Source organism: Acromyrmex echinatior, chromosome 14, assembly GCF_024713525.1.
Source record: "Acromyrmex echinatior isolate Ae372 chromosome 14, ASM2471352v2, whole genome shotgun sequence".
NCBI classification, from domain to species: Eukaryota; Metazoa; Arthropoda; class Insecta; order Hymenoptera; family Formicidae; genus Acromyrmex; species Acromyrmex echinatior.
The window spans coordinates 7,129,742-7,156,062 of NC_141865.1; the positions used below are offsets into that span (position 1 = coordinate 7,129,742).

The following is a 26,321-nucleotide window of genomic DNA, read 5'->3' on the forward strand; positions in this document are numbered from 1 at the left end:
GTCTTTGTTTTACAAATATTATTAATTTTATTAATTCATTTTCTCATTTAATCTTCTATCAACAATGTAAAATTTTTACTCTTCATCTGCAACTTGAGTCTTTAAATTTTAGTGCATTTTTATATTATGTTTCGGATTGTATAAAAAACTTAAAAATTTTTCTACACACTTGTGAAAAACTTTAACAACAAGTTTTTATTATTATAGAAGTTAAAGTGTATTTTATTTCTCTCATTTTTTATAATTTAAATTTATCAAAATTTTCAGAAGAAAAAAATTAGAGTCTTTAAAGTTCAACATTGAGAATCAATATTAAATCATGATTGACTGGTTAAGTACTGAAAATTATCATTGTATGACACATCACACATCCACACAGACATAAATACAATTGGACTTACATCACAAAACGTTTTCTGCAATCATTAATTATAACTGTACTATGCTGTTTTTTCATCTTTTATTTTATTGTATGACACCGAGGATGACCTAATCGAAACGTTTGTCCGATTTTATAATTTATATTGTAATATTTCCATCATAACTCCTTTGTAATTTACAATTTATGATATTACTTAATTAGCATTAAAATTTAGTTTGGCTCAGAACCTTTTAATTTTATCGTTTGAATTATTCAAATTTATTGAAATCCTTTATATTTTAATATTAATTTAATTTTAATTATAATTATTTTTATCTCATTTCTATGTTACTGATCACATATTGTATTATAAATGTTTAATACGTGACTTTGTACTTTTTTTATTACATCATTCAAAAGATTCTCGTTATAAAATTTGGCGAAAATATGTATCGCGAAACTTCCGAGTAAAATGTTCGTATGCGAGGAGTTCCTTGTACGAGCGCGTTTGTCATAAAGTCTCCTATTCATGGTAACTTTCGAGAGTCACTGTCGAAACGGACTCGTCCAGACCTTTGCAGAGCTGGAACATCTGCAGCAATCGTAAACAGATTTCTAGTCGCTGTATTTATTATGTACGAGTTTGCCGACTGATCCCGATCAAGATATATTCAGCGCTTTACCGAGATATTGCCATGGAAAGGTTCCTCTTGCGATTTCGCTTAGAGATGTTTATTGCGTGTCAAAACAGTCTGAGCTGCAGAATCTCTTAAACGGTGCCACATTAGAAACGCATGAGAAAGAAACGCGAGTGCACATTTTTTTTTTTAAATTATTATCTTTTCACGGCACTTAAAGTACACGCGTTCTATGCGTGTCGAGGCGAAATATCGAACTCACGCGATATTCGAGGGTGGAGAACAAAGGGTAAGCGAGACTCGCCGAGGGAGCTTCCAGCTTTCGGCGTTACCCCACTGCCGGTGTAAACATTTACCGATCGTACGCAAAGCCGGTGCCGATGGCTGTAGGTTGAGCAAACTTCGCAAACTGAATATATCTATATATATGTATGTACGTATACGATCGCGCGTCGGTGGATTATCGAGGAATCGTCGTCCAGTGCATACGTAAGCGCCGTGATTTGGTAGCATGTCCATTGTTATACCGCGAAATCGACCTTCTATCCACAGGGAGCGACGAGAGTAGTTGAAATGAAATAAACCTACTGGCAAAACAAAGGGGCTGCGTACGTGCATGCGTATATCTCAGTGGCGTAGAATTGAAAAATAATCTTGAAGAGCGCACAGAGACGTCTTATTTTTCTTATAATAAAAGATAAAAATAATTCCTTCGTTAATGTCACTATTAATGTCATTTTAATATTTCTTAAACTATTATTAATAAAATGCACTAAGATAATATATGGTAATAATATTAATTTAAAAAATATTTAAATAATATTCAGTAGTTCATCTATCTATAGGTTTTTGGAACTAGAAATCTAGGGCGTTATAGTTTTAAAAATGAAGAAATTATAATTTAAACAATCGTATCTATGATGCAATTTTTTAATCATTGAAACTGAAAATAGCAATTATTATCAACGTACTTATAAAGCCACGTACTTATAATGCCTTCTTAACACGATATGATTAATAACATGATTATAACATATTTGTCATTCATCAAAATATTGATAGTATCTCGTCAGTGTAACTGTAAATCTAATCAGAGGCGTGTAAAAAAATTCATTAGGTTGAGAGGAGAGAGATAGATTGACCTCGAAGATTACAAGCCTCTGAGTGCAAATTTTATAAACGTGACTCTGATATTAACAGTAATATCAATTAAGAAATTATTTTTATGATGTATTGGAAAAAATAAAAACTAAAAATTAAAAAAAATAAAATGTCTCTTTGCGACTTTCAAAATAATATATCAGTATATAATATTATATAGCATATAATATTATTCTCTATCTATATATTATTAAGACTTACAATTAAGGGACGCAGAGCTATCTTTGCATCTGTTACAATTTTAGTAGTTCCTGAATATGTGCGTATCTACGCGCAAATGCAAAACAAATTTCGATGGAAACTTGGATATAATCCAAGTAAAAAAGGAAGCGTGTCAGAAGAAGTCGAAACGTAGCATTCGCTCATACGACGATACTTTCGATGTACTTACCGATTGAAGAAAGTTTTAATAGGCGAGCATTTTCAAACACGACGGAGCTTTACATTCTTAATGACGATGAAAAAAATAATCTCTACTTATTGTTGAAAACTTTAATACTTTATCGATGCGGAACATGGCTTATATAAATAACGATTGCTTGTAATAATCAAATTCTGGTTATAAGTCCTCAAATGGATTAGGTAACTATTAACTGACTAATGTTCGAGCTTTTAGTGAACTAGTGAAATATTCATACGTTATTTATGTCATTCATCACAGCTTGACAGATCTGTTATGATATGATTTATTTATAAACATTTAAAATCATTTAGATATTTTTTTTCAAAATTTAGATATTTTATTAAAAATTTGTCCAATAACATATCATCTTGCTATGAAAATTCGAGAAATATTAATAAATTAAAAATAAAAATAAAAATATAATATTAAAGATTTTAAAGTGCATTAAAATGTCTATCATCATTACAGACATATATATATATATATATATATAATATATCTTCCTCGGGAAAAGAAATGCTTTAAAAAATATTTAATCATTAGTTAAATAAGCCATTCTGCATCTTTTTTTATTCGTTTTTTATTTCTCAGCTCTCGAAATGCCCGAAGCGATTATCCAAAGACAATAACGCATAGATTTCCGGATGACATGCTAAATTTTCTCTCTCACGTTTTCTCGAATTTCGCATCCGTTTTGGCATCGTTTGTTGAGTACTATATTGACCAGGATCGATAATTTATGCGAAGACCAGCGGCGAATAGCAGCTTTATTTCGAACTCGATCGACTATACAAAAAACAGTTAAATAAAAAACATCGGAGCTTTCTCATATTGATGCTATCCATTCTATCTTTCACAATATTCGACAACGGGAATCGAAAGTTTAAGCTGAGCATGAAAAGATATGATATGTATAAATGTATGATGAGTTAGATCACAGATGAAAATACCATTATTTTTTTCGCGCGAAAAAAAATAAAATGCGAAATACTTCTACCATATATCTATTTAAATTACATTTTGTTCAATGAATCGCAAATTGCTACATGATAAAATGCTTAAAATATGAACAAATAAAAAAAATATTTTGAGATATTTCATCTAATTTGTCATTTCTTTTTTTTAAAGAAATTTACTTGACGCTTTATACGAGTCTATATTAGCATTTATAGACTCGCTGGTAAATTTTCGCTTGTTCCACCGACATGTATTTTTTATCACGTTTAAAAAGGACATATGTGTATGTACGCTTGAAAAATGTATTATATAATTATATATTCATAGCACTTGTTATTTTGCTAAATTTTGGTGAAATTTGTCAGAATGCAAATATATGTAATTAATTTTATGGCAGTCCATCTAATTTTACGAAATATATAAAATCGAGTAGAAAAAAATTTCAACTGACGATAACGATTTATTCTTGTGCGAGCTTTTATCTCGTTGTTTGCCTTTTTACTATGCAAAAATTGGCCGTAACGATCATAATGACAAGCGAATGTTACATTTCCACTGCAAACATTTTGTATCACGAACTTTATATTATGGTTAAAAATATGTAAAATGATTTTCTCGTTTATTCGGCAAATAAAATAATTAAAAACAGCAGATTTTTTCTCATCAAGAGTGTTTCTCTCTGAAAAATATTAATAAGGCAAGACGAAAATGTGCTTTTTTCACTTGTACCGCTATTTATCAAATATATTTCGGACTATATATATATATATATATATATACATATATAATATATAAATCTCATGAACTCTAATGCAAGACGTGAAGCTGACCCTAGCTGATCTAGTCAGGTCGATATTGGATATATATATATATATATACATATATATATATATAAACACGAATAGAATATCAATAATATCGCGAATACATCGATGGCCGATGTAAACGAGGCTAGCATCGAAAGTCACATTTATGCGGGTCGGTTCGCGTATATACGGCATACAATGTTGCCGCGGGATTTATGCGGAATATTTTTACCTACTGCGAAGCGCTGGCGAGATATCCCGATGCGTACAAAGGGTGGATCCGAGTGCACACGACTTCCGTAAGCGTTACGATGCGCCGTGCCGCGCGCCTCACCACGATGCGGTGTGCTTCGGGGTGATTCGTTTCGTGCCGGAGAAAGAAAAGGAAAAATCCCTTGAAGAACAATGTGGATATACGGAGACACCGATTTCTTCGGGAAGTAGAGCGAAGTGACTGCGGAATTTCTATGGAATTCCCCACGCTGCTGCCGTCGAATAACGAATTGCATTCAGGATAACGTCGACGCGATTTTTCCTACGATTGGGAATTACGCGAATCTCCGTACCGTCACTAAAAGCCTGCTGTGGAATTTTGTAGCGTTGGATTAACTAGATCACTAAAGGGTGAGGAGATTTTGTGAGGATCGAAACGAGCTTTTTCAAACGGATGACTTTAAGCGACATCGAGAATGGTGGAATTGTTTACGTCGTAGGTTCATTTAAACAAAACCTCCCGCCTACTTTGTAATTCGCGTTGTTAGGAGAAGTGACCCGGCTAAACGCATTTTAGGCTATCCGAGTAGAAAGGCTCATGGCGAAACCTCACCAACCTCTGTGCTTTAGTAATCACCAGTCAAGCATGAACCAATGCCAGCCTTTGATGGGAGAATTTCATTAAACTTATTATTAAAACTAAAAGAATTCAAAAAATATGAGCGTCGAAATCACGATGTAGGACAAAAAGATATCGTTCCCTTACTTCAAAAGTGACTACTCAAACAATTAAGTTTTTTAGCAAAAGGAGAAAAATTATTTTTTAATTTAACAGAAAATTATTGACTAATCAAATAATATCAACAAAAAATGTAGAAACCTGATCAAATATCATTTTTATTATTTTTGTCTCACAATCATTAAAAAACCATCCTTTTCGAATTGCGATTATTTTTATGTTCTACAAAATTATAACAAATGCAGAATAATTTATCAAAAATGATCTAATTCGAAATATCAATAATTTATATTTACCAGCTAAAATAAATAAATTCAGAAGAAAACAATTTCTTCTTCGATCAAAACTACTCGATTATCTTAACTCTAAATATTCTCTGTAGAAGACTCTTCTTTTTATTTATAAAAATAACACAACTTAAAATACGTCACTCTTGTAGAAGGTATTACGATATCTCTTTTAAAATCTTGACAATGACATGAGTGCTATTTGACGAATTGTGAAGTTAAGTTAGTTTCATGTTGCTTTTCATGTTACTTTGATTGACAAATTACCTAGCTTACTCACGGTAATAACTCAAAAGTCATATTTTTCGAAGTAAGGGAACGATACAACAATAAAAGGGCGGAAGACATAGAAATCAATGATGAATAGTACTCTTTTCCGAAGATAGTGACACATAGCGAAAGCGCACACGGCGTTACGCGCCACATTACGTCCATTTATCCATCAACGCGACGACAGTATCCCCGTCTTCCGGTCGTGTTGGTTGATCCCCTTACCCTCTGTGCAAACGACAACACCGCTAACGGCGGCGTCTTTGTCCGAGGTGCAGCGACGTAGAAATTGCTTCCACAATATTAATACGTCCGATAATCTCGCAAGGCTCTGTTTTCCGTGCAGATACGTGGCTCGCGGTAATCCCGCGTATAGTTTCCGGCTATAACGGCAGGCTTTCATTAAGCGCGCGCTGCCACTGTCCCGCTTTATTCTACTCTGTGCTGTTCGTTTATGTTGCGCATCCGCGCGTTGGCGGTCCGCGACGCCGAGGCGCACGTTATTACCGTCTGTCCCAGACATTTTAACGTTTGATACCGTTCTCCGTTATGTTTTAACACGCCCGACATAACCACGCGCCCGCGGCCGCGGACGCAGCTTGACACTCAGGAAGACCCGCAAGCACATTATACAGGATACCGCGGAAACGTATATACCTTTAATCCAGATAGGATTTAGTCTTCATTGAGAAATTAGTCGTGATTGTGAAATGGATATTCTTTTCCATGCTGCGCTTACCCGTTTTTGCGAGAGTAAAATTTCCGTTTTAATCGAGCATGTTGCACATACACAAATTATCGCAAAATAAGACAGTTTTAAATGTTATCTGATATGCGGGAATAATAACATCGTATATGTAGATAATAATATTATTTACATGGAGATGTTGGAAGATTCAGTTGTCAGAAGTTAGATCTTGCTAGAAGCAAGATACTGGAACTCTATAGAAACTAGATTTTATCTTGATGAACTGTCAAGCTATCGTATGGAATTTCCTTGACATGCCAGCAATTATTTCCACGTCTCTTTTTCTTTTTTTCTTGTGAAACAAAAGTGTTTCCAACCTAATTAAATAATAAAAATCTACTAGTTTAGTACTTTATAAAAGTATAATGTACAATAAAAAGAACGGCTTTGTGGAAATATCTAAAAATTTAGCTAGATACAGATCTAAAAATAATTTTATCGGACTATTAAAATAATTAGATATATAAAACCCTTATATATAATATTAATGGCTCTGTAAAATGGTTTCACATTTTAGAAATCAATTTAAGTGTCCTACATATAATTATTTTGATAATCCAAACAAATTACATTTAGATTTGCACATTTAGCTTTATATACTTCAGTAAAACGTTTCCTTTTTATAATATATAAAATTATAATGCGAATTATAACGCTATTTATTAATTATAATTTGATAAAAATTTGCTGCATGACTTATATATAGAAGTCGCAAATTTAATAGATTTAATTTTATCAGATTTAATTTTAGAGAATAAGTTAGAGTCGAATAAATTTACTGATGTTCCAAAGGCAAGCGCGCGACGAACTTAGACTATCGATGGAGACTGTCGATATGCAAAATGGATTGTGATTATATGGATGAATGATTATTGGATATCGAACTGGCGAATTGTAAGATGCTGACAAAGTATGGGACATTTGTATACAGGAGAAGCAAGCAGGGACGAGGAATAGAGTTTAATATTACGATGATCTTGTTGAACGAGAATAAAAAAACGCTGCCTAACGCGCAAAGATCGAACGTAGCCGGGGCCGTTTCGTTGCCCACGGCGCTCCATTTACTATTCCCATAGGGTACCGAGAAAACGCTTATACGGGCTGCCATTGTATTAGGGTGCCGTTGCCTCAGGGTCTTCTATCTATCATCGAGCATCATGCTGGGATCGCAACCCTCGAGTTTGCGCACTTACCGCGTCGCGAGATGCCGTATTGCACCCCATTGCGATTGCGTCGAGTTATATTCTCTCGCAGTAACGAAGTAGCGTCCATAACACATTTATTATATAGCGTGCACGTTATACAATTGCATAATACTAAAATAGATCGCACTTGAACATAGGGGAGGGAGAACTTGACTCTCAAGTTAAAATACTCTCAAAATGATAACGATGTTTCAGCACCGTTAAAGAAACGATTAAGATCATCCACCAGTGTTTAAAATAATCCTTTTTCTCTTTCTTCAAAATAATATAATTGCATAATGTTAAAATAAATCGTACTTGAACGTAGGAGGAAATTTAATCCTCAAATTAAAATACTCTCAAAATGATAATGAGTTTTGGTGTCGTTCAAAAATTTCGATTAAGATTATCTAGCAGTTATATTTTGATATAATCTTTTTTCTTTTTCTTATTAAAAGATATAAAATAGTAATGTAATTATTATAATTATTATAATTGAAACACGATTAAATTTTTTTTCTGATTATTTTTATATAACGGAAACGAGCCGACGGCGAATTTCCCGTTAGCAAGGATTAAGAGAATCTTTTTGCCTTCTGAGAGTCGTCGTTGGAAAATCTGCATTGGAAGTTGGAGAGGATTAGAGCAAAGTAGAAACTACCGGGTGGTCGTAATTTGTTCGTAAAGTGCCGCGCGGACCGGTGTTAACCGTAATGCACAGCGTTATACATAGTCGGGTTAGTAACTGTAATAAGTGAGAAAGGGGTAAGCGAAAAACGCAGCCGTACGCGAACTAAAGTATGGCGTGGGATATTAAAAGAAAGAAGTTGAATCGAACGAAATCTCGATATATGTGGTGGAACGGATAGGGAAACGCTCCTGCATTTTATTCGCGTGCGCATCCGAGGTAAAAGGATAACTTTTAACAATCGGTTCAGAGTTACGTAAATTCGAACCTTTCATTTTAAAATCGTGTAATCCAATTTCTAAAGAGTAAAATTTAAATAGAAACATGTACAATCATGTTCAAATGTAATCACGAGATAGATTAAAAGCATAAATTAAGTAAAATATGTAAGAATGTAATATACGAGTATATATATATATATATATATTCTTACATTTTGCTTAATTCATATATATAATTTTAATTCTATTATATCTCGTGATTATATTTGAATATAATTGTACATGCTTCTTATGTAAATTTTATTAAGATATTTTTTATATAGAATTATATAAATATATATAATTTTATCCAAAAATATTTTAATAAAGGCTCTCATATTAATTATACCGAAAATTAGGTCGGTAAAATAAGTCTATTTTCACATATGACGTAGCTTATAATGTGATGCAAAAAATGTTATATACACATGACTAAAATAATGGATAGTTTTTGAGTTATGGTTATCAAAAGCGCAATAAAAATTGTGTACACAGCATCTTTGATGCATTGTAACTTAAAAACTATTCATTATTGAGCTTTAGGTCTAGCATTTTTTTTTTCATCATATTATAAGCTATGTCATACGTGAAAATTGACTTATTTCACCGGGACTTAATTTTCCATATAATTAGTGCGAAATCCTTTGTTTTAATGAGATTATACATTAAAAAAATTTTACGTTTCAATGAGATTTCTAAAATTCAAATTATATTTTTAAAACAAATGATTATATATCTTTTAATGAAAACTTTATAGTAATTAATTAAACGCTAGAGACACTTTCATGATACTTTAATCAATTGGTATCGCCTGAAGGTTCTTTGCATTATAAGAGAAACGTGAATAAAGATTCGTTGCTATCATGAGAAGGGCTGTTCATCCGATCGTACTAAGTTCATCACCCTCGGCCCTTCTTACATTTTATCTACACTCATCTGTATGCGTTTCGGATTAGCGACACACGAAACCGTAGGGCGGCGTTATCCCCCTGCAGATTCTGCCGATAATTACTGTTATTCACGGACAGGCAGTGGTTGAAATAAATGTGACCTGTACCCTCTCGATTCTCGTGCGTCCATTGTGATGATTAAACTAAGCTATATAAGTAGCAATTTATGTTAATTTTAGCCGCAAGAAAAATTCGGGGAAATATCTTGATTAAAGATTAGTATTACATATATATTTTAACAAAATGGAAAAATAATGAAAACTTTACAAATTTTTCTACGTTGTATTTGTGAAAATAATACAACAAGTTTGGCAGTGATTTAGAATTTGTTTCACTGAGAAGTAGACATGTTTTTAAAAAAATGATTAAGATATAAAATGGGATTTTCATTTAAAATAAAGTTGTATCATTAAATATAAATGTTGATCTTATGGAATGTTTCATGTGTATATGTCATTCATTTTTATAGTAAAGTATAAATTTACAATTTCAATCATTTTTTGCAGAGATTATATCTACTATATACTTAAGGTGATGAAATAGTACACCTTATGCATTTTTATATATTAATAATTAATAAAATTTGTATCGAATTGTTTACTTCGATCGATTGATTTGTTGGAAAACATAAAAATAAAAGAATAAGCGCAATGAACGAATCTTCCCGACAAGAATGCGCACATACGTGGCAATCGGTAGATGGGAAGTCGAGCGATTAAACAAATAGCATAGAAGAAATCGGACGATCCCATAATTTCCTTATCCGCACGAACGGATGCTGAGGAAACGGAGCAAGCGAGAAAGGCAAAAGGAAGAAGAGAAGGAAGAGAAAAGTGGCGCCGTGTCGGAATGTTCTACGTCGAGGTCATTATCCCGATACGCTCCCAATCTCTCCACGAACATCGGAATCTCGATCGGATCGTAGGCCTAACCCGCGCGTAATCCTTTCTAATCCTAAGGGAGAACCATGGGGATCCGTGCAAATCGGCAATCTATTCCTAATGTCTCCACTAATCCCTGGTCCGCGAACTGTGTAGCCTATCCGCGTCTAATGGTCGTATTTACTCACCAACCGTGCCTCTTAGAAGATCTCGTAGAGAGCTGTCGGGATTGATAGGAGTGAATCTTTTCGGATGGTCCGCACTATAGAGATATATCCTTCGTTGTATTGATCCTAGAATTCCAGATGTGACTGTCGATCCTCCCCAATCAAGAACGGTGTAGTCGTTTTCGCAGCGCATCGTTTAGGGCGTCGATTAGGTCATCTGCAACAGATTTACGGAAAATCCAATTATTTCTCACCGCATTAGTGTCGTCCTGTGATGGAAGGTTTCGTTATTGGGCTGTTTCGTCATCTGAATCAGAGCTCCGTGTACGTTAAGTGCTGCTAATGTCGCGTACGTAGTATCCTGCCCTGATGGATGAGAATATTCCTCCACTCACGGGGTACCGCGCCGTTGCGTGAAAATCACGCAACCGTGACCAGGCTGTTATATATATATATATATATATATATATATACACACATATAATGTATATGTATATAGACATCGCATATTTCACATTCTTTCTCTCTCTCTCTCTCTCTCTATATATATATATATATATATCTCATAGATTTCAATGATCAAACTGACAAGAAGGCTATTTGTTTATTAATATTTTAGCGGATAGTCTGTTTTTTGGTTCAAAAATCTTGCGAGAATTTTCCTTATATATCTGTCAAAACTCTACTAGAAGTTCCAAAAATTATACTTATGTTCGTAACAGCGAAAAAAAAAACTTTAAGTAATGACAAAAAATTTACTCATAACCAAAAATAGTTGTATTTTTTATAATTAAAATTAAAAAATGATTTAAACTCCCTTTTCCTGAATATAAATATTAGAGATAGAAAAAAGAGAGAAGAAAAGAGAAAAAAATAGGGTAACAAAAAACATTATTCTATATCGTTTATACATTTATAAAATGCATCTAAATATTTCAAAAATTAAATTTTTTTCTTAATATATAAGAAATTAAAAAAATATCTTCTAGACATTTTCCTGCAAATTTATTGAAAATCAATTTCAAATAACCTATAAAAATTTGCAAATTATACCATAAATCTGTAACAAACAAGTAACAGTTTATACATTAATGTTATCAAAAAAGAAATAAGAGAGAATATTCATGTTGCTTTTGAATCTAATCTTTATTAAATTATATTGCAGTGTTATATCTATGATCGTTCGCGCCGGGAGCATTCCGAGCCGGGCTCAGGAAAGTTGCCACCATCTCCACTAATTGTAAGGTACTCTAATAATAGTAATAAATATATGGCAGTTTACGGAAGGGCGCGATGGTTTTATGAAAATATGGTAGACTCGGGACAATACCATACTATGGAAACAATTATCGGACTTCGCACGGCGACAGTGTCTGCTGTTTGCATCGCGACAACGAATTTCCGTTGGGAAGCAATTACCGTTGCTTGCGGACGACGTCTTTTGCGAGCCGCGGTTACTTCGGCCCTTAACTCTTCGATGCACATTTCAATTTTCCATCTACTTAAAAGTTATACATAATATAATTTATCACGATAACAAAATATTTACATTGCTTGCGCAACGGAATACGGCGAGCATAGAGTAGAAAATGTAAATCCCAAAACCTCTTTAAGTTAAAATTCTGTTGAAGTATATAATTTATTTAAGATTAAATGAAGAATGAGACTTTGCTCTCTAGTGGTTTCTACTAAAATCGGCAATTCTACACAGAATGTCCTATTTGCTGATGTTAATTTCGTACACTCGCTTCATATTTCGTTCCACCTGAACAAATCCTCCATTGTATTTGGAATGGCAATTAAAGATAAATAGTTAATCACAATGAAATTGAGAATTTTTTAGTCTACAGGATTAAATTCTATTATTTTGCGGATATTTTAAATAATAATAATTTATATTGATATTTCAAAAAAGAAATATTAAATTTAAAATTTCAATAATAAATTAATGTTAAATATTAAATTAATATCAAATTTTTTCATATCAACTACTAATATTGAATATAATAAATATTAAATTAATATTAAAAAATATTAAATTAATATTAATTACAATAAAATTGTGAGATTTTGCTGTTAAATATCTACAATTCTGAGAAAATAAAAAATGTATTCAGGTAATCAATAAATTTTTATATGATTCATGGTATGACGTGAAGAAGATTTAAAAAAGGATAAATGCTTTATTGCACTCTTTAAATTAAGAAATGCGCTAAAGAATCAAACAATATAATTTTATGACGCGCTATTTTTCTTTTTATAAAGATCTTACAACTGTCTGTCAATGGAGAGTGTTCCTCGCGAATAACTATGGAATAATTATTGACGACAATCTTCGAGCGCATCTCTTGTGTTTTTCGTGATTTGCGTTATTAATCCGCCATTACTTTATGAACCTTCGAATAATATGGCAAAATAGATATGTCTTCCTTCTCGGATGGGAGCATCTTTTGGTGTCAGTCTTTGTATAATCTACCTTGAGAGAGTTGCAGTTTCGGTCATCTCCGCAAAATTGCAGCTCTCATCGAGTCGAGATTAAACCTCACAGTCTCCACCAGCGCAAATGCATGTACGGAAGGCTTTATCGTTATGTGCGCGCGAATGTACGTGCGCGTGCGTGTGTGTGTGTGTGTGTGTTTCTGAGTGGGCGGCCATGTTCACATACGGAGGAGCGAGCAGACATCTGGTTCGTGCATCTCGTCTAAGAACGTAGAGGGTAATGTGAAAAGGGTTATGCGCCGGAGGAGCATAGCTTGCAACCCTTTTAGCTCCTTACCTTTTGCTACGTGCCATCAGCGTTTCCTCTCTCGCACTTTTGAGATATAGTCGCAAAACCGCGCATCATACTCATCAAGGGTACATTATCGTACAGATGCCCTTAGAGATACACGCAAGTTCCAAAAACACGGGAGCTCAGTGCTTATTAATTTCTTTCAAGCTATTATGATATGATAGATACAATGCCAAAATACAAACAGTATCATTTATAATTAAAACTGAAATGATTTAGATATTAAAGTTCTTTAATGTACTCTACATGAAAAAAACAATATTTAATTATTATATTTAATATTTCGTTATATGAAATGTTTAAAAATACACTAGATACACAAATCTGAAAATAATTTTATTGGACTGTCAGTAATTGTATACGATGCTCAAACTGGTTGCTAGAATATAAAAATTTTTTGCAAAAATTGCTTGTCATGTGTGAGTTTTCTACATAATTATTTTGATGATCCAACAAAATTAGTTTCGGTTTTGTATCTAGTTAAACTGTGAAATATTTTTGCAAAATTTATATATTATTTCCATCTTTTTCCAGATTTCTTGTATTATATTTCTTTATATTATTTTTAATGGTAGAAGAGCATCAATCTTGCTATCACAAGAGAACCTTATGTCAAATTCTGATTTGTAATGAAACTTTATTTATATATCTACATTTAGATTATATAGATAGAATTAAATGAATTTAGAAAATATCAATTGCGGTTAATAAATTTGAAGAGGTGAAATTATTCCTTATACATAAATCAGTTTTTAGTTTTCCTTGTTATATCTTATAATATTAATTATTTTCAAAATTATTTTTTATAAATATTGACATAGATTAATAGGTAGTTTTATTAAACTTTTATGGAAAAAATTTTTTTATATCTTGAATAGTTTTTGAGATATAACGAAAGAAGCTGAAAGCATTCTTATAAAAGGGATAGTTTCACCTTTTAAAATCGTTTATTAACATCTGGTATTTTCTAAATTCATCTATTTACGTAACTTATATGTATGTACGAAAGATCAGTATTTTATTCTTGGATTAAGTAGAATACACTAGAACTATCTTTCTCGCTTTCGCCAAATATCAAATCTACTTCACTTTGAGTTTCAAAAGTGTTCACTAGTTCAACCATAAAAGACCTACAGTTTCATTAAAATCAGAATTTGATGCTTTGTAAGATTGTTAGTCTATCGCAGGTTTCTTTATTTTGTGCTAACATTACCAGTCATTCACATCGAAATGGTCCGAAGGGCCTCTTTTTCATACTCCACTCCACGCGATTCCTCGGAATTGCTACAGCCGTGCCGCCGCCGCCCCCGCGAGTTCTCGAGTCTCGCGTCTCGCGGCTAGTGGTGGTTGGTTTCTTTGTGTTTGCTGGTTGCCCGAGCAACCTCGAAGAGTTTGCCTAGGATTAAATATGTAGTTTCGAATTAGGCTGGCACAATGTCGGCTCTCTCTCTCTCTCTCTCTCTCTCTCTCTCTCTCTCTCTCTCTCTCTCTCTCTCTTTCTCAGACCATGAAACGTGGTCTAAGACGACGCGTCTCGAGCTATGCGGACGAACGGTTCTTTAGAGGCGGAGGCAACAAAGCGCGTCTGAGGATTGAAAGGGAGTTCACATATGGCCGTTGGTCTCGATGTTTCGCGATGCGAGATTACTCGTTTCAGCGATAGAAAAATATAACGGCGTGACTGCAAAAGAACTATTTTGCCTCTCTTCTTTTGATTCAAACGAAACTGCTTTCCTTTTAGAAAGAAATTTGGCTTCATACAAGAGTTTCATATATTTATTTTATTGAGATATCTGATGTTTCGATAAAATAAATATGTGAAACTCTTGTACATCTATGTGTAAAAAAATCTGATTTTTTATAATAACAGGATATCGATTTTTATTCCGATAATGAGAAATAGTTTTGATTGAAAATGAATAAATTAGTTATAGGTTTTGATTATATCAATTAGAATTCCGGTTATCATAATTGAATATCTAATTATCTCAATTAAAATTATAATAGATTTAACTGTAAAATTTTGATTTATCCATTTTTCATTAGAATTTCAATAATGCAACTAGACTTTTTCAATGGACATTTCAGTTTTTAAATTATAAATAAAAAATAAAGGAGAAAGATAAATGTGCTTTATCTTCTGTTGTTTTTGAGCTCATTTCAAAAACTGATTCTGCAAAATTAATTAAATTTTCATAATCAAATAATCAATTTCAAATTCATTAAAATAGTTTCTTTTAAAATATTTGTTGGTTTTTTAAATATTGTCAAGTCAATCGTATATTATTTGATTAATTTCTTTATAAGTGCACAATTTTTAATTAACTAATTGTATTTCACTTTTCATTAAATTAACTAGTTGTAGCTCTTGTGGCAGCTTTCGTTCTGGATTTTATGTTACAATCAACAAACACCACGTAAAACAAATCCGAAAAGAATATATTCCAATATATAACAATCATACAATAGTTTAATATATATATTGTTTTATATATATATATATATATATATATATAATATATATAATATATATAACATATATAATATATATAAAATTGCGAAGCAAGTAAAATGTACAGTATTTGTATATTTGAAATAAAAATCGAAGTGATAGAGAGTTGGAATTGCAAAATAGTTGCTTTGCGATGTTCGCGTGCGAGAATCTCTTTAACGACGCTTGGATTAGTGCATATCGCGCTTCGAATTTTTCACCTTTTCCTACAATTCATCAGATTGAGATCGCGGAGTAATGCGAATCAAACCGAGCGATGCAAGCAACTGAGAGCTGTGAGGCACGTAGTATATAATGTATATAAATGATTAATTTAGGATGCAAGGAAGGAAATACCCAGCATACCTCTACAGCGTACGTTCTCGTGTGAACTGAATGATACCTACTCTGCTACAAGCTGGCTGATGCTCAATGCCTGGCATTTGTTTGATAACCTACAGTGTGCTGTTTGTTTTTACGAAGTCGGCTCTACTATCGTTCGGTACTGAGACTCAAGCGAATAGAAAGAGGCGCGTGCCGCTCCTGGATCGTCACAATACATTCGAGCCTTTTGCCTAAAACACACAAACACATACGTAACAGATACACGAGATGCCTCTACAAAAGGTTAGTGATTATCTACCTGCACAATTGATTATTTTCCGAGCTTACCCTCCGAAGTTGACGTAAATTTATTGGATCCGCTCAATAAGCTCTTTGTAAAAAGTTTGATTTTGTAATGCTATATATTATTTGTCAAACGAAGACTGCATTAATTATGTGGAATTGAGTTCCAATGACAGACCCAGCGTCAGTAACTGTGTTACAGATTTTCGCGCGTCAGTTTCGAAGAGTTAATTATAGCGAGCGTTAATACGATGCTGTACATTCAACACAAATATTTCGTGTAATTTACTTACTTGTGATAGGAATTGGAACTCTCGGGAGGATTATTTTTTTTTTTGCATCGCGATGCTCGCATGGGCGAGAATCTCTTTTGACGACGTCCGAATTTGTGCATATCACGCGTCACGTTTTTGAATTTTTCACCAATTTCGATGTAACTCATCCACTAGATTGAGAGCGCCGAGTAACACGACAAATCGTCTGTGTCGAGAAACAGGTTATGGAAAAAATATTGGCATATTCAAAGTAAATAATTACCGCGGAACGCGGGAAATAGTGTGTTCGCGATGTATTTCGCGAAGCGCGTTAAATTTTTTGTATTTCGCAACGTACGTTGAACGTTCGTGGAAAAACGGTGAGTAGGTAACGGCGGCGTTGTTTTTTTGCGCGCGTACAACAGTGTTTGTTGATACGACCTCGTTCGGAATGTGTGCCGCTCGGTGCGTCGTCGATGTCGTCACATTATTCTTCGAGTCTCTGGTGCGTCGTTACGTTATTCCTCGAGCTCTCCGTGCGTCGTCATATTTAGGTGTGTCTGCGTAATTCGGCGTGTGGTTCGCAAATCGCAAAACGTAGGGTCACAAACGCCAATGCAGAATGACGATCACCGCACGCAAGATGCACTACGCAGAGGAAAACCAAAACCGCACGCGATGAAAAAACAAATGCAAATCTTCGTTCCGCGTCTGTGTTTGTGAACTACGTGTTTGCGAATTACGCAGAATAGCAATTGATAGCAATAGAAGCATCGTAATTCTTCGAGCCCTCGCGACGCGCAATCAATCCATAGGTGTAAAGTATCTAGACTGAGCATTCCCTGAAATTTGAGGAGTGGGAGTTTGCCGTTCGCGCCGCGATTCGCCAATGAGAGGGGGAGCGCGATTGGATCAAATAAATACGCCCTTTTCCATCGGTAGTATTCATTGTTCGTTGTTACTTCCAAATAAGACTTACAAATTGCTTTCTGTGTCGAATGAATAATAATGGCGGAATTGATTTGGGGGCAATTTCTGATTGACGACTTTACATTTATTGTTGATATTTCTAATGGCTTAATTTACATTGATTTTTAAGATTTTGAGCCATCTTTGATTGGTCGTAAGAGTTTATATGATTCCATAAGAGTGTTGTGTAAGAACACACTCTCTTGTGTCCGTAAGGTCTGTTCGTGTAGCTTGCGCTTTTTGCATTCGATATCTTTGCTTTCTTTTTCTTCAATATATACTGAATATAGAGCAATATTCCGGTAAAGAACTTGTTATACATTAATATGTATAAATATGTATTAACATACAAGTATTCATAAATATGTATAATCATATATGAAATATGTCCATACGTATTCATATATCCCTTTTTCTTTTGTAAAATTATTTTTTAGTAATAGAAATAAGTATATATATATATAATATATATAAGTATATATAATAGTTATGTGAAAAACATAAAAAATAATTAAAGGGAATAATTTTTGCATTGTTTGTTTTAGAAAAAAATAAGTTTGGAAAAATGTAAAACAAAATTACTCATCAATTATGCAAAATTTTATTTATAAATTATACACGAGTAATTTTTTTACATTTCTTCAAACTTGATTTTTTCTAAAATAAATAGTGTGAAAATTACCCTTTTAATTATTTTTAATTATTTTCACATTACTATTGTTATTTCTATTACACTAAAAAGTAATTTTATAAAAGAAAGAAGGATGTATGGAACATATATAAATATATTTCATATGAAATTAGATATATTTATGAATATTTATATATGTTTATACATATTTATACATATTCATGCATGATGATAATTTTTTACCGGTTATATTCATAATTGAATCCTATATTTAAGATCATCTTAAGATGTCGTTAACTAAGAGAACCTTAATATCTTATGATATTTCTTAAAATAATATTTTAAGATAATATCTTAAGATATTTCTTAAGACATTTCTTAAGGTTTTAAAATAAGAATGGACTACGTACAAAAAACAGCCTATATTTATTTCGTTTTAAAGTGCAAAAATTTTGGGATTTCAAGCAACACAGACAAACCTATAATCTCGACCGAGAAATTCCTTCGATATTACACAGGCTCGCATATCAGCAGACTTCGCGCCTTGTAAACTTTTCATCGCTGGACTTCTCCATTTGTTTCCGAATTATCTGCGCGAAGTAATACGCCAATCAGAGCGAGCGATTAAAGCAATATAGAAAACCGCCGTACGTCGATCACTCATAATAATACGCGTGTTTCATAATTATCTGGGAATTCGCAGCGTGTATAACATGAATTTTCGATTATATATATGCCATCGGGCAGTTTGTCATGGTTAATTAATTAGTCGTTGATTTGACTATCGAAGTTGCTGTTGGGTCCATCGGTAATTAGCGTAACGGTTGGCAACAGTTGCCGATATGCCGATACGCCATCAGTTCGAGAGTCGGAACGCGCTTTAGTAAGTACAATTGCAATGAACACCGTGGTTCAATATTTGTCGATCATGCATTGCAAATACGACGTTTACGCGACGGTGAATCGTCGTGCCGCGCAATCTCGCGAAATTCATTCGATCGACGACATCCGCCGCAGCCGCAGGCAGAAGTTGGCGTAGAACGATCGTATTTTCGAATATTCGACAACGAATATTCGACGATTTATTTCGTCGCGCGGGATCATTCGTTCGGGTTATATTATGCGATAGTGATCACCTAGAACGCGGATCTGCACTATCCGTCGAAATCTATCTATACGTAGACGAATACACATACTATTTGCCACTTAGAGCGCGGAAAAGTGCAGCTAGTGCAACAGGTGTAGCCGCGACAAGCGACGCGACGCATGAAGTTGGCCGCGCGATCTTCGAATGTTCGACTCCCCTCCCTCCTCGCGCGAACCATTGGCGTCACGGTGCGATGTAGGGTTGTCGCGAAAAGCGTTGAGCGACGTGACGCGTGAAGTTGGCCACGCGATCTTCGAATGTTCGACTCCCCTCCCTCCTCGCGTGGACCTTTGGCATCTCGTTCGATTCGGTTGTCGCGCACGTTAACGCGGATCGTAATCGGTTGTGATTTTTGCGTCGTTCTCTTCCGCCTCGTCGCTTATTGAAAGTGTCGGGAGTGTCGTGCGTTGTTGGGGATGTCGGGCGCTCGGTGATTAGCGTATGTGCGTCTCGCCATGCAATTAACCACAATCGTAGTTCGCGAGTGTTCACGCGAGTGCCATAGAGGAGTAGCCGCCGAGTAATGAGAGAGGAGGCGGAGGCCTAGGAGGCATCGGGCAACGGCGGAGCAACCGTGGGTGAGCCATTTGTAACTTGTTTCATTTATTATTTATTACACTCTCTGGGATTAAATGCTCGTCCATCTCCGCGCGGTCGTTTTATGTCATTGTGAGATAATGCACATGAAATATACTCAGATAAAATCTCCTAAATCGAGACATTTTTAAGGCCTTTTTTCGCAATGTGGTTAAAAACTAAAGATCACTAAGAGATTCAATAAAATTTATTCAACAATTCCTTGGTATAATCTTTAATCTTTAGTAATGTATTGTGAAAACGAGGCTAAAACATCTTTTGCAAAAAATATCTTTTTTAGATGTTTTCAGATGTTTTGTATCTCGTTTTTGGATATGCATGTTGTTTAGAGGTGCGTTCCACTTAACGCCCGTAACGCTCGTGGAATCATTTTATCCTTGTTGTTTATCAAATATTAAACAACGACAAACGATGCTCGCGAGCGTTGCGAGCGTTAAGTGGAACGCAGCCTAGGTATGTATAGTTTGAGATACTTAAAATAAGAATTATAACAAAGGGATGGAATTTAATATTTATAACAGATAAATAAAATGTATAGATAAATAATATAGATAAAGATGAACATACTCCACTTGTAATTCATTAGATATATTTTTAAAAAGTTTTGTAACATTTATATTGGAAAATATTTGTTGCAATGAATGTTTTAAATTGTTTTGTTGAAATAGTATTTTTTTTAATGAGTGTGTTTAACATGCACATTCAATGTACGCAATAATTCTTTTTTAGAATATCAATTATTTTGATTATTTTTTAATTTCTTGAATGTATTTGTGTTTTACAGATTGTTTTACGTCATGACTCTGCTGCTGCGTATTGTATTGGTGAGTGATAAATTATTCTTTTATTGCGATTCTCTGAGAAATAATAGATTTCTGAAAGTAATAAATACAAAATATATGTACAAAAAAAATACCAGGGAAAGATTGAAAGAGAAAAAGTTTCCTAAATGATAATATATTAAAATTTTAATTGTATCCAATACAATAGTAAAATGTTCTGTATTATTATTATTATAAATTACGAGATATTTAAGTTTTTTATTTATTCCTGCAGTTGTGTATTCAAAAAATGAAAAATATATTTAAAAATATATATGAATATTATAAAGATAATATTTCATAAATCTATTACCTTATTGGAATGGATAGGCTCTTTAAGACAGATTGATAAAAAAAATTTAATTCTGGAATATTTATTAGACGTACAATATAATATTTATTATATAAGGATACATGATAAAATGTGAAAAATATATCTATAATTTTTTTTAGTTAAGACAGTAAATTAGATTGATTATTTTGCTTATATTGATCGCTGCATTAATACTGATATTATTGATAAATTCCTTTTAAATAAACAAAGTCATCATGATTTTTTGGCTATCTTTTTATTAAGCTTTTTATATATAAGAAAGACTTCTAGAAAAAATAGTTGAGACAGCAAATATAATATTAATTTTTGCTTCATATATACATACATACATTAACTAATAAAATTTTGGAGAGCTTGTTATTTAGTACATAGTTAAAAAATAGAAAAAATATATAATTGTTTTACAAATAATTAGAACAAAATATTTATTATACATATTTATGTTTAATAAATAATAAATTATCCATTAGCGATAATAAAGAATTAATATGTTGCTTCATTTCCCTTTTTTTTTAAACATATTTTATTAGAATTTAGTTTATTCGTATTTGTCCAGAATTAAATATTATGTAAATTGTTACATGAAAGCGACATGTATGTGAAAACATTTTTTTCAATATACATACGTTAGATATAGAAGCATAATAAAAATATAAAAATAAAAGGACGATAAAAAATATTTCATACAGATGAAATATATTTTAGTTATACCATATTTTTATTTAACAAGAAATGCAACAATGATTATTAATTACATTTATTTTTATGACAGGCGAGTTTTATTTTCGTCTTTCGGAGCTTATCCATCCATATTTGTATTTATGATATTTATGTCGTTTGAAACGACGTAGTAAAACGACGTCAGATTTAATAAATATTTTGTCGCACAACAGAAGAATTTTTTATGTAATTTATTTCAAACTTAATTAGAGAGTTTTACACTCACACACACACACACACATATATATATATATATATATATATATATACATATATATATACATATACACACACACACACATATTAATTATATTAAAATACTTCGGATATTAATACACATATGTATACATATATATTTCGCACGTACAGATTTTGATAGCATATTGCGAATATAATAACAAAATATTTATATTGATATGGATATTCATAAAAATATAACATCGAGAATAAAAAATTTATTTGTTGACGGTGTACATTGATGTACTCATTGTGCGAAATGCTTGTTATATTTTACCGAGCGTTATCAAACATGAAATATTAAATTTTTAATACGTGAATAATTGATACATTTTTTTCTTATGAATCTATTGATTTGTAATTATTTTTATCAAGTTATGCATTCGTGTATTATGACAAACGATTAATTAGTTTTATATTAATATTGATTTAAAAATACAAATTAAAATCAAATTAATATTAATTAATAATAACATATTATTATTTACTGTTAATTTGATTTTGAATATAAAATTCAAAATTCATGTTGATATGAAAAAATCGATTTATTTTGCTACAATATGTATGAAATATTTGATAGATTATATGTTATACTTTTAATTATATTACACGTAATATAAAAAAAAAGATTATTTTTATTTTTTTATACATAATATATTTGTAATAAATTATATTCGATAAATATGAGTAGAATTATTTTTTAATATAATCTTATAAATTTGTTAATCAGTATTTAATTTTTTAAAATAATTTATTATTGATACTGAATTAACGGTGAGAAAGATACAAAGCTACATAAAATATTAATGAGTTATAATGAGTACAGAGTATAAATGCAAAAAATTAAAAGATTTAACAAACGATAAAAATAATCGATGATAAGAATGATTAAACAAGATTTATGTACATATATAGTTCCTATATTTATTTAAAAAATACTCGATGTTATGTTTTTGTGATTAAAAATAATATGCAATTTTTTTTCATACGTAACTAAGAATTAGTTTTGAGTTATTCCACATTTAAAATTATAAATAAAGCGTAATAATTTATTCGAAACTTAATTACCGTATATTTTATCAATGCACCACAAAAATATTAATATAACATAGATACACAGATGTACAGGTTAATATTTATTTATATGGACAGGGAGGAAGAGATATGTTAACATTTATTTATGGACGATTTATAGGAAGAGTAGAGGAAAGAGAAAAAAAAAACTTTCTGTAATATTTGTGTGACACATATAGTTAATTTCCACATAATATTTAGAAAAGAATATTATATACGTAATTTCATATTTGCAACAAAAAATTTGCGTGTTTAAATACGCAAATTTTCTATTAACTAAAATTCTTAATCTTTTTAATATATTGCCTTATAAGCACGGATATTTAATACATACTATGTATACCGGTAATACGTTTGACATATCGATTCCTGCTTATCATCCTTTGTTTAAAAAGTTGAGCTTGCATAGATATGGATAGTGGCTAAATGCAGCGCAAAAAACTAATTGAACGTGTTGCGCTGTTCTCACCGGTCTCTAGACGCAATTAATCATCGAATATCGTGGATACGTTCCTGTGTTATTTATCGCCTCTTTGAAATGCACGCATTGAATAAATTTCTTATTCATGCGACATGAAAAATTGCCGCTTAATAATCTCGAACACAACACTGACATACTTCTTCAAGAGGATTCCTGTATTCATTTAGTTCTATCTTTAAGTGACCTTAATTAAAACTTCCTCTAGATTTCTTACGACAATGAAATCTCAAATTTCCTTTAATTTTAAATTGATCCAATCTTAATATGATCTCAAGCTGTACTGTCACTTAATTACGTCACGTATATCTCCCTCGTGAACAGTAAGAGGGTTAAGTTCTTTAATTGAGTTTCACTTTAGCGTGACGTAAGTGTATCCGTGTAACGTGAGGATAATCCCATTTTATTGTTAGTGCTCGTTGAATAGCTTGCCCAACTTCGTGGTGTCGCTATAGAACGAACGAGGTGTGGAAGAGCAAAAGGATGAAAAAAAATAGGGGTGAGGTGCAATCGTCGCGGTCGGTTTAAGAAGAATCGCTGGCGCCGGGTATTCCCGACGACGTCGAAGCGTGAATAGTGGTGGTGAGGAAGGCGTGGGTGAGGAGAGGGGCAGGAAGTACGCCCTTTCCTCCAGATGGAGAAATATTACAGTCATTATCGCGGTGCCACGAAAGTTTGGCCGAGTCGGTCCTTTCCTAGTCAGTGAATGCGGCTTTGCGAGAGAAGCTGGCAGGGAACTGTGTTTTATCAAGCGATTCTCCCCACACATAATATCCTGTCGAAGTCTCGTCATTGTATTACTATCTGACAATCCATAAAAATAACTCAATTGTTAACTCCGAATTTGTCGGTCTCGAGAGAAACAAAAGCTCGCAGCCGGCGAATTATCAATTATCAATGTCCGTTGATTTATCGAAACTGTGTTTAATAGAGTGACTTTCTTTACGCTGTAAAATGTTGTATATTATCGACGTGATCGTTTTTTGTTAAAAAGTTAATGTCGAAGATTACTTATGCAAACATGACAATTTCCAATTTAGTTGACGGTTGTAATTTCAAAATACTATCTTTACGTCGTTATCAATTAAAAATAAACATGGAGTTCTAATTAATGCGAAGTTATCGGAAATACAATTAAGATGAGCATTCATGTCGTTTGCGAACACGAAAAAAAGAAAATGATCCAATCACGATTCGTTTTTCAATTTAACGAGAAATGAGAATTCAAGATATCGGGACAAATTGAGGTAAATTAGCATTTCAAGAGTTATACATACAAAGGATCTATTTTACTAACAAACAGTATAGGGAGGTGTAAGGCCATTGTAACATATAATAGCTCAATTATCAAGAAAGATGCTACGGCGTTTGTCTGTCGTCGAGCATGTCTGCCAGCTGGCTCTCGCTTGTACATCGCCGTGTATCCCGCGAATCATAGAACGACGACAACGATGTTTCCGCCGGTTAACGTTCACGATAGTTTCCTTCGGTCCTTTGTTCCACCGTAATGACCAAGGTGCTCCTCTTTCCCGCCGGTCTCGAGATTGCGCCGTAAAGAACGTTATCTCAGAGTGGTGTTTTCATCGGATTCTCCTCCGTCTTACTTGTTCTCCTCCCTCATCGCGTCGTGCAACAACGATCGTTTCGTTTTCGCGAAGGAAGAAAAATTACAGCCGCTGCTGTTACCGTTGCTCGAGCCGAGTTGAATATATATCGTTGGCGTGGTCCGTCTATGGAAATCGCGCGCGAATCTAAATATTTATGTCCTTGGTGCATGCACATATCTTACCACGCGGATTTTTCTTTCGAAAGTCGTGTACGCGTGCTTGAGCACTTAGCAAGATCGCAGAATGTTGCGACAGTCGTATAATTTGACGTGTCGTCGGGACGCTGTCGTGACAGTCGTGGCATCCATTGATAAATGTAGCGGTTCTTGCATTTAGTGTAGCCAGATTACAGTATCTCGATTAGAATGATAAATTCACTCGATGGTAGTGCGGCGCTCATAGATCATATGTTAATTTAATATTCGACGTCAAACGCACTAAGATACTAATATGTTTTACATTTGATTTCTTTCTATTTTATTGTTCACTTAAAATTGTATCATTGAGATATAAAATGATTGGTAAACTATTGTTCCGATTAGAATGATAAATTCGTTTGATATATAATAATACGGCGCTTCAGATCACATGTTCATTTAATATTCAGCGTCAAATGCTAAGATACTGATACATTTTACATTTCATTTCGTTCTATTTTATTTCTCACTTTGTATACCTAATTATATAAAGTAAGCAGAAAATAATTAGTAAACTGTTGTTTCAATTAGAATGATAAATTCACTCAACGATAATAGTGCGGTACTCATAAATCACACCATCAATCACGTTAATTTAATATTCAACGTCAAATGCTAACATATTTTATATTT

General features: G+C 32.9%; 2 protein-coding genes across 8 annotated transcripts in view; one reads left to right on the forward strand and one right to left on the reverse strand.

The window, feature by feature from the left end:
- Nucleotides 1–26,321, reverse strand: part of LOC105150502 (uncharacterized) — an 81,496-nt gene that overhangs the window by 45,372 nt on the left and 9,803 nt on the right. Inside the window, exons 1-5 of one of the 7 annotated variants that reach the window (XR_015547440.1) lie at nucleotides 17,235–18,199; nucleotides 16,916–17,102; nucleotides 16,403–16,570; nucleotides 14,718–14,900; nucleotides 10,735–10,930 (exon numbers count right to left, since the gene is read on the reverse strand). Coding sequence is in view for 4 of the 7 variants with exons in the window: in XM_087413487.1 (XP_087269613.1) it covers nucleotides 10,735–10,906 (172 nt within the window). In the remaining 3 variants the exon portion in view is untranslated. Of the gene's footprint in view, nucleotides 1–10,734; nucleotides 10,931–14,717; nucleotides 14,901–16,402; nucleotides 16,571–16,667; nucleotides 16,803–16,915; nucleotides 18,200–26,321 lie in introns of those variants that run through there. The other 6 variants (XR_015547442.1, XM_087413487.1, XM_087413489.1 and 3 more) reach the window with 6 other exon arrangements.
- LOC147907403 (uncharacterized) overlaps nucleotides 18,969–26,321 on the forward strand; it is a 143,657-nt gene continuing 136,304 nt past the window's right edge. Inside the window, exons 1-2 of the transcript XR_015547439.1 lie at nucleotides 18,969–20,201; nucleotides 21,005–21,044. The gene's annotated coding sequence lies outside the window, so the exon portion shown is untranslated. The remainder of the gene's footprint in view (nucleotides 20,202–21,004; nucleotides 21,045–26,321) is intronic.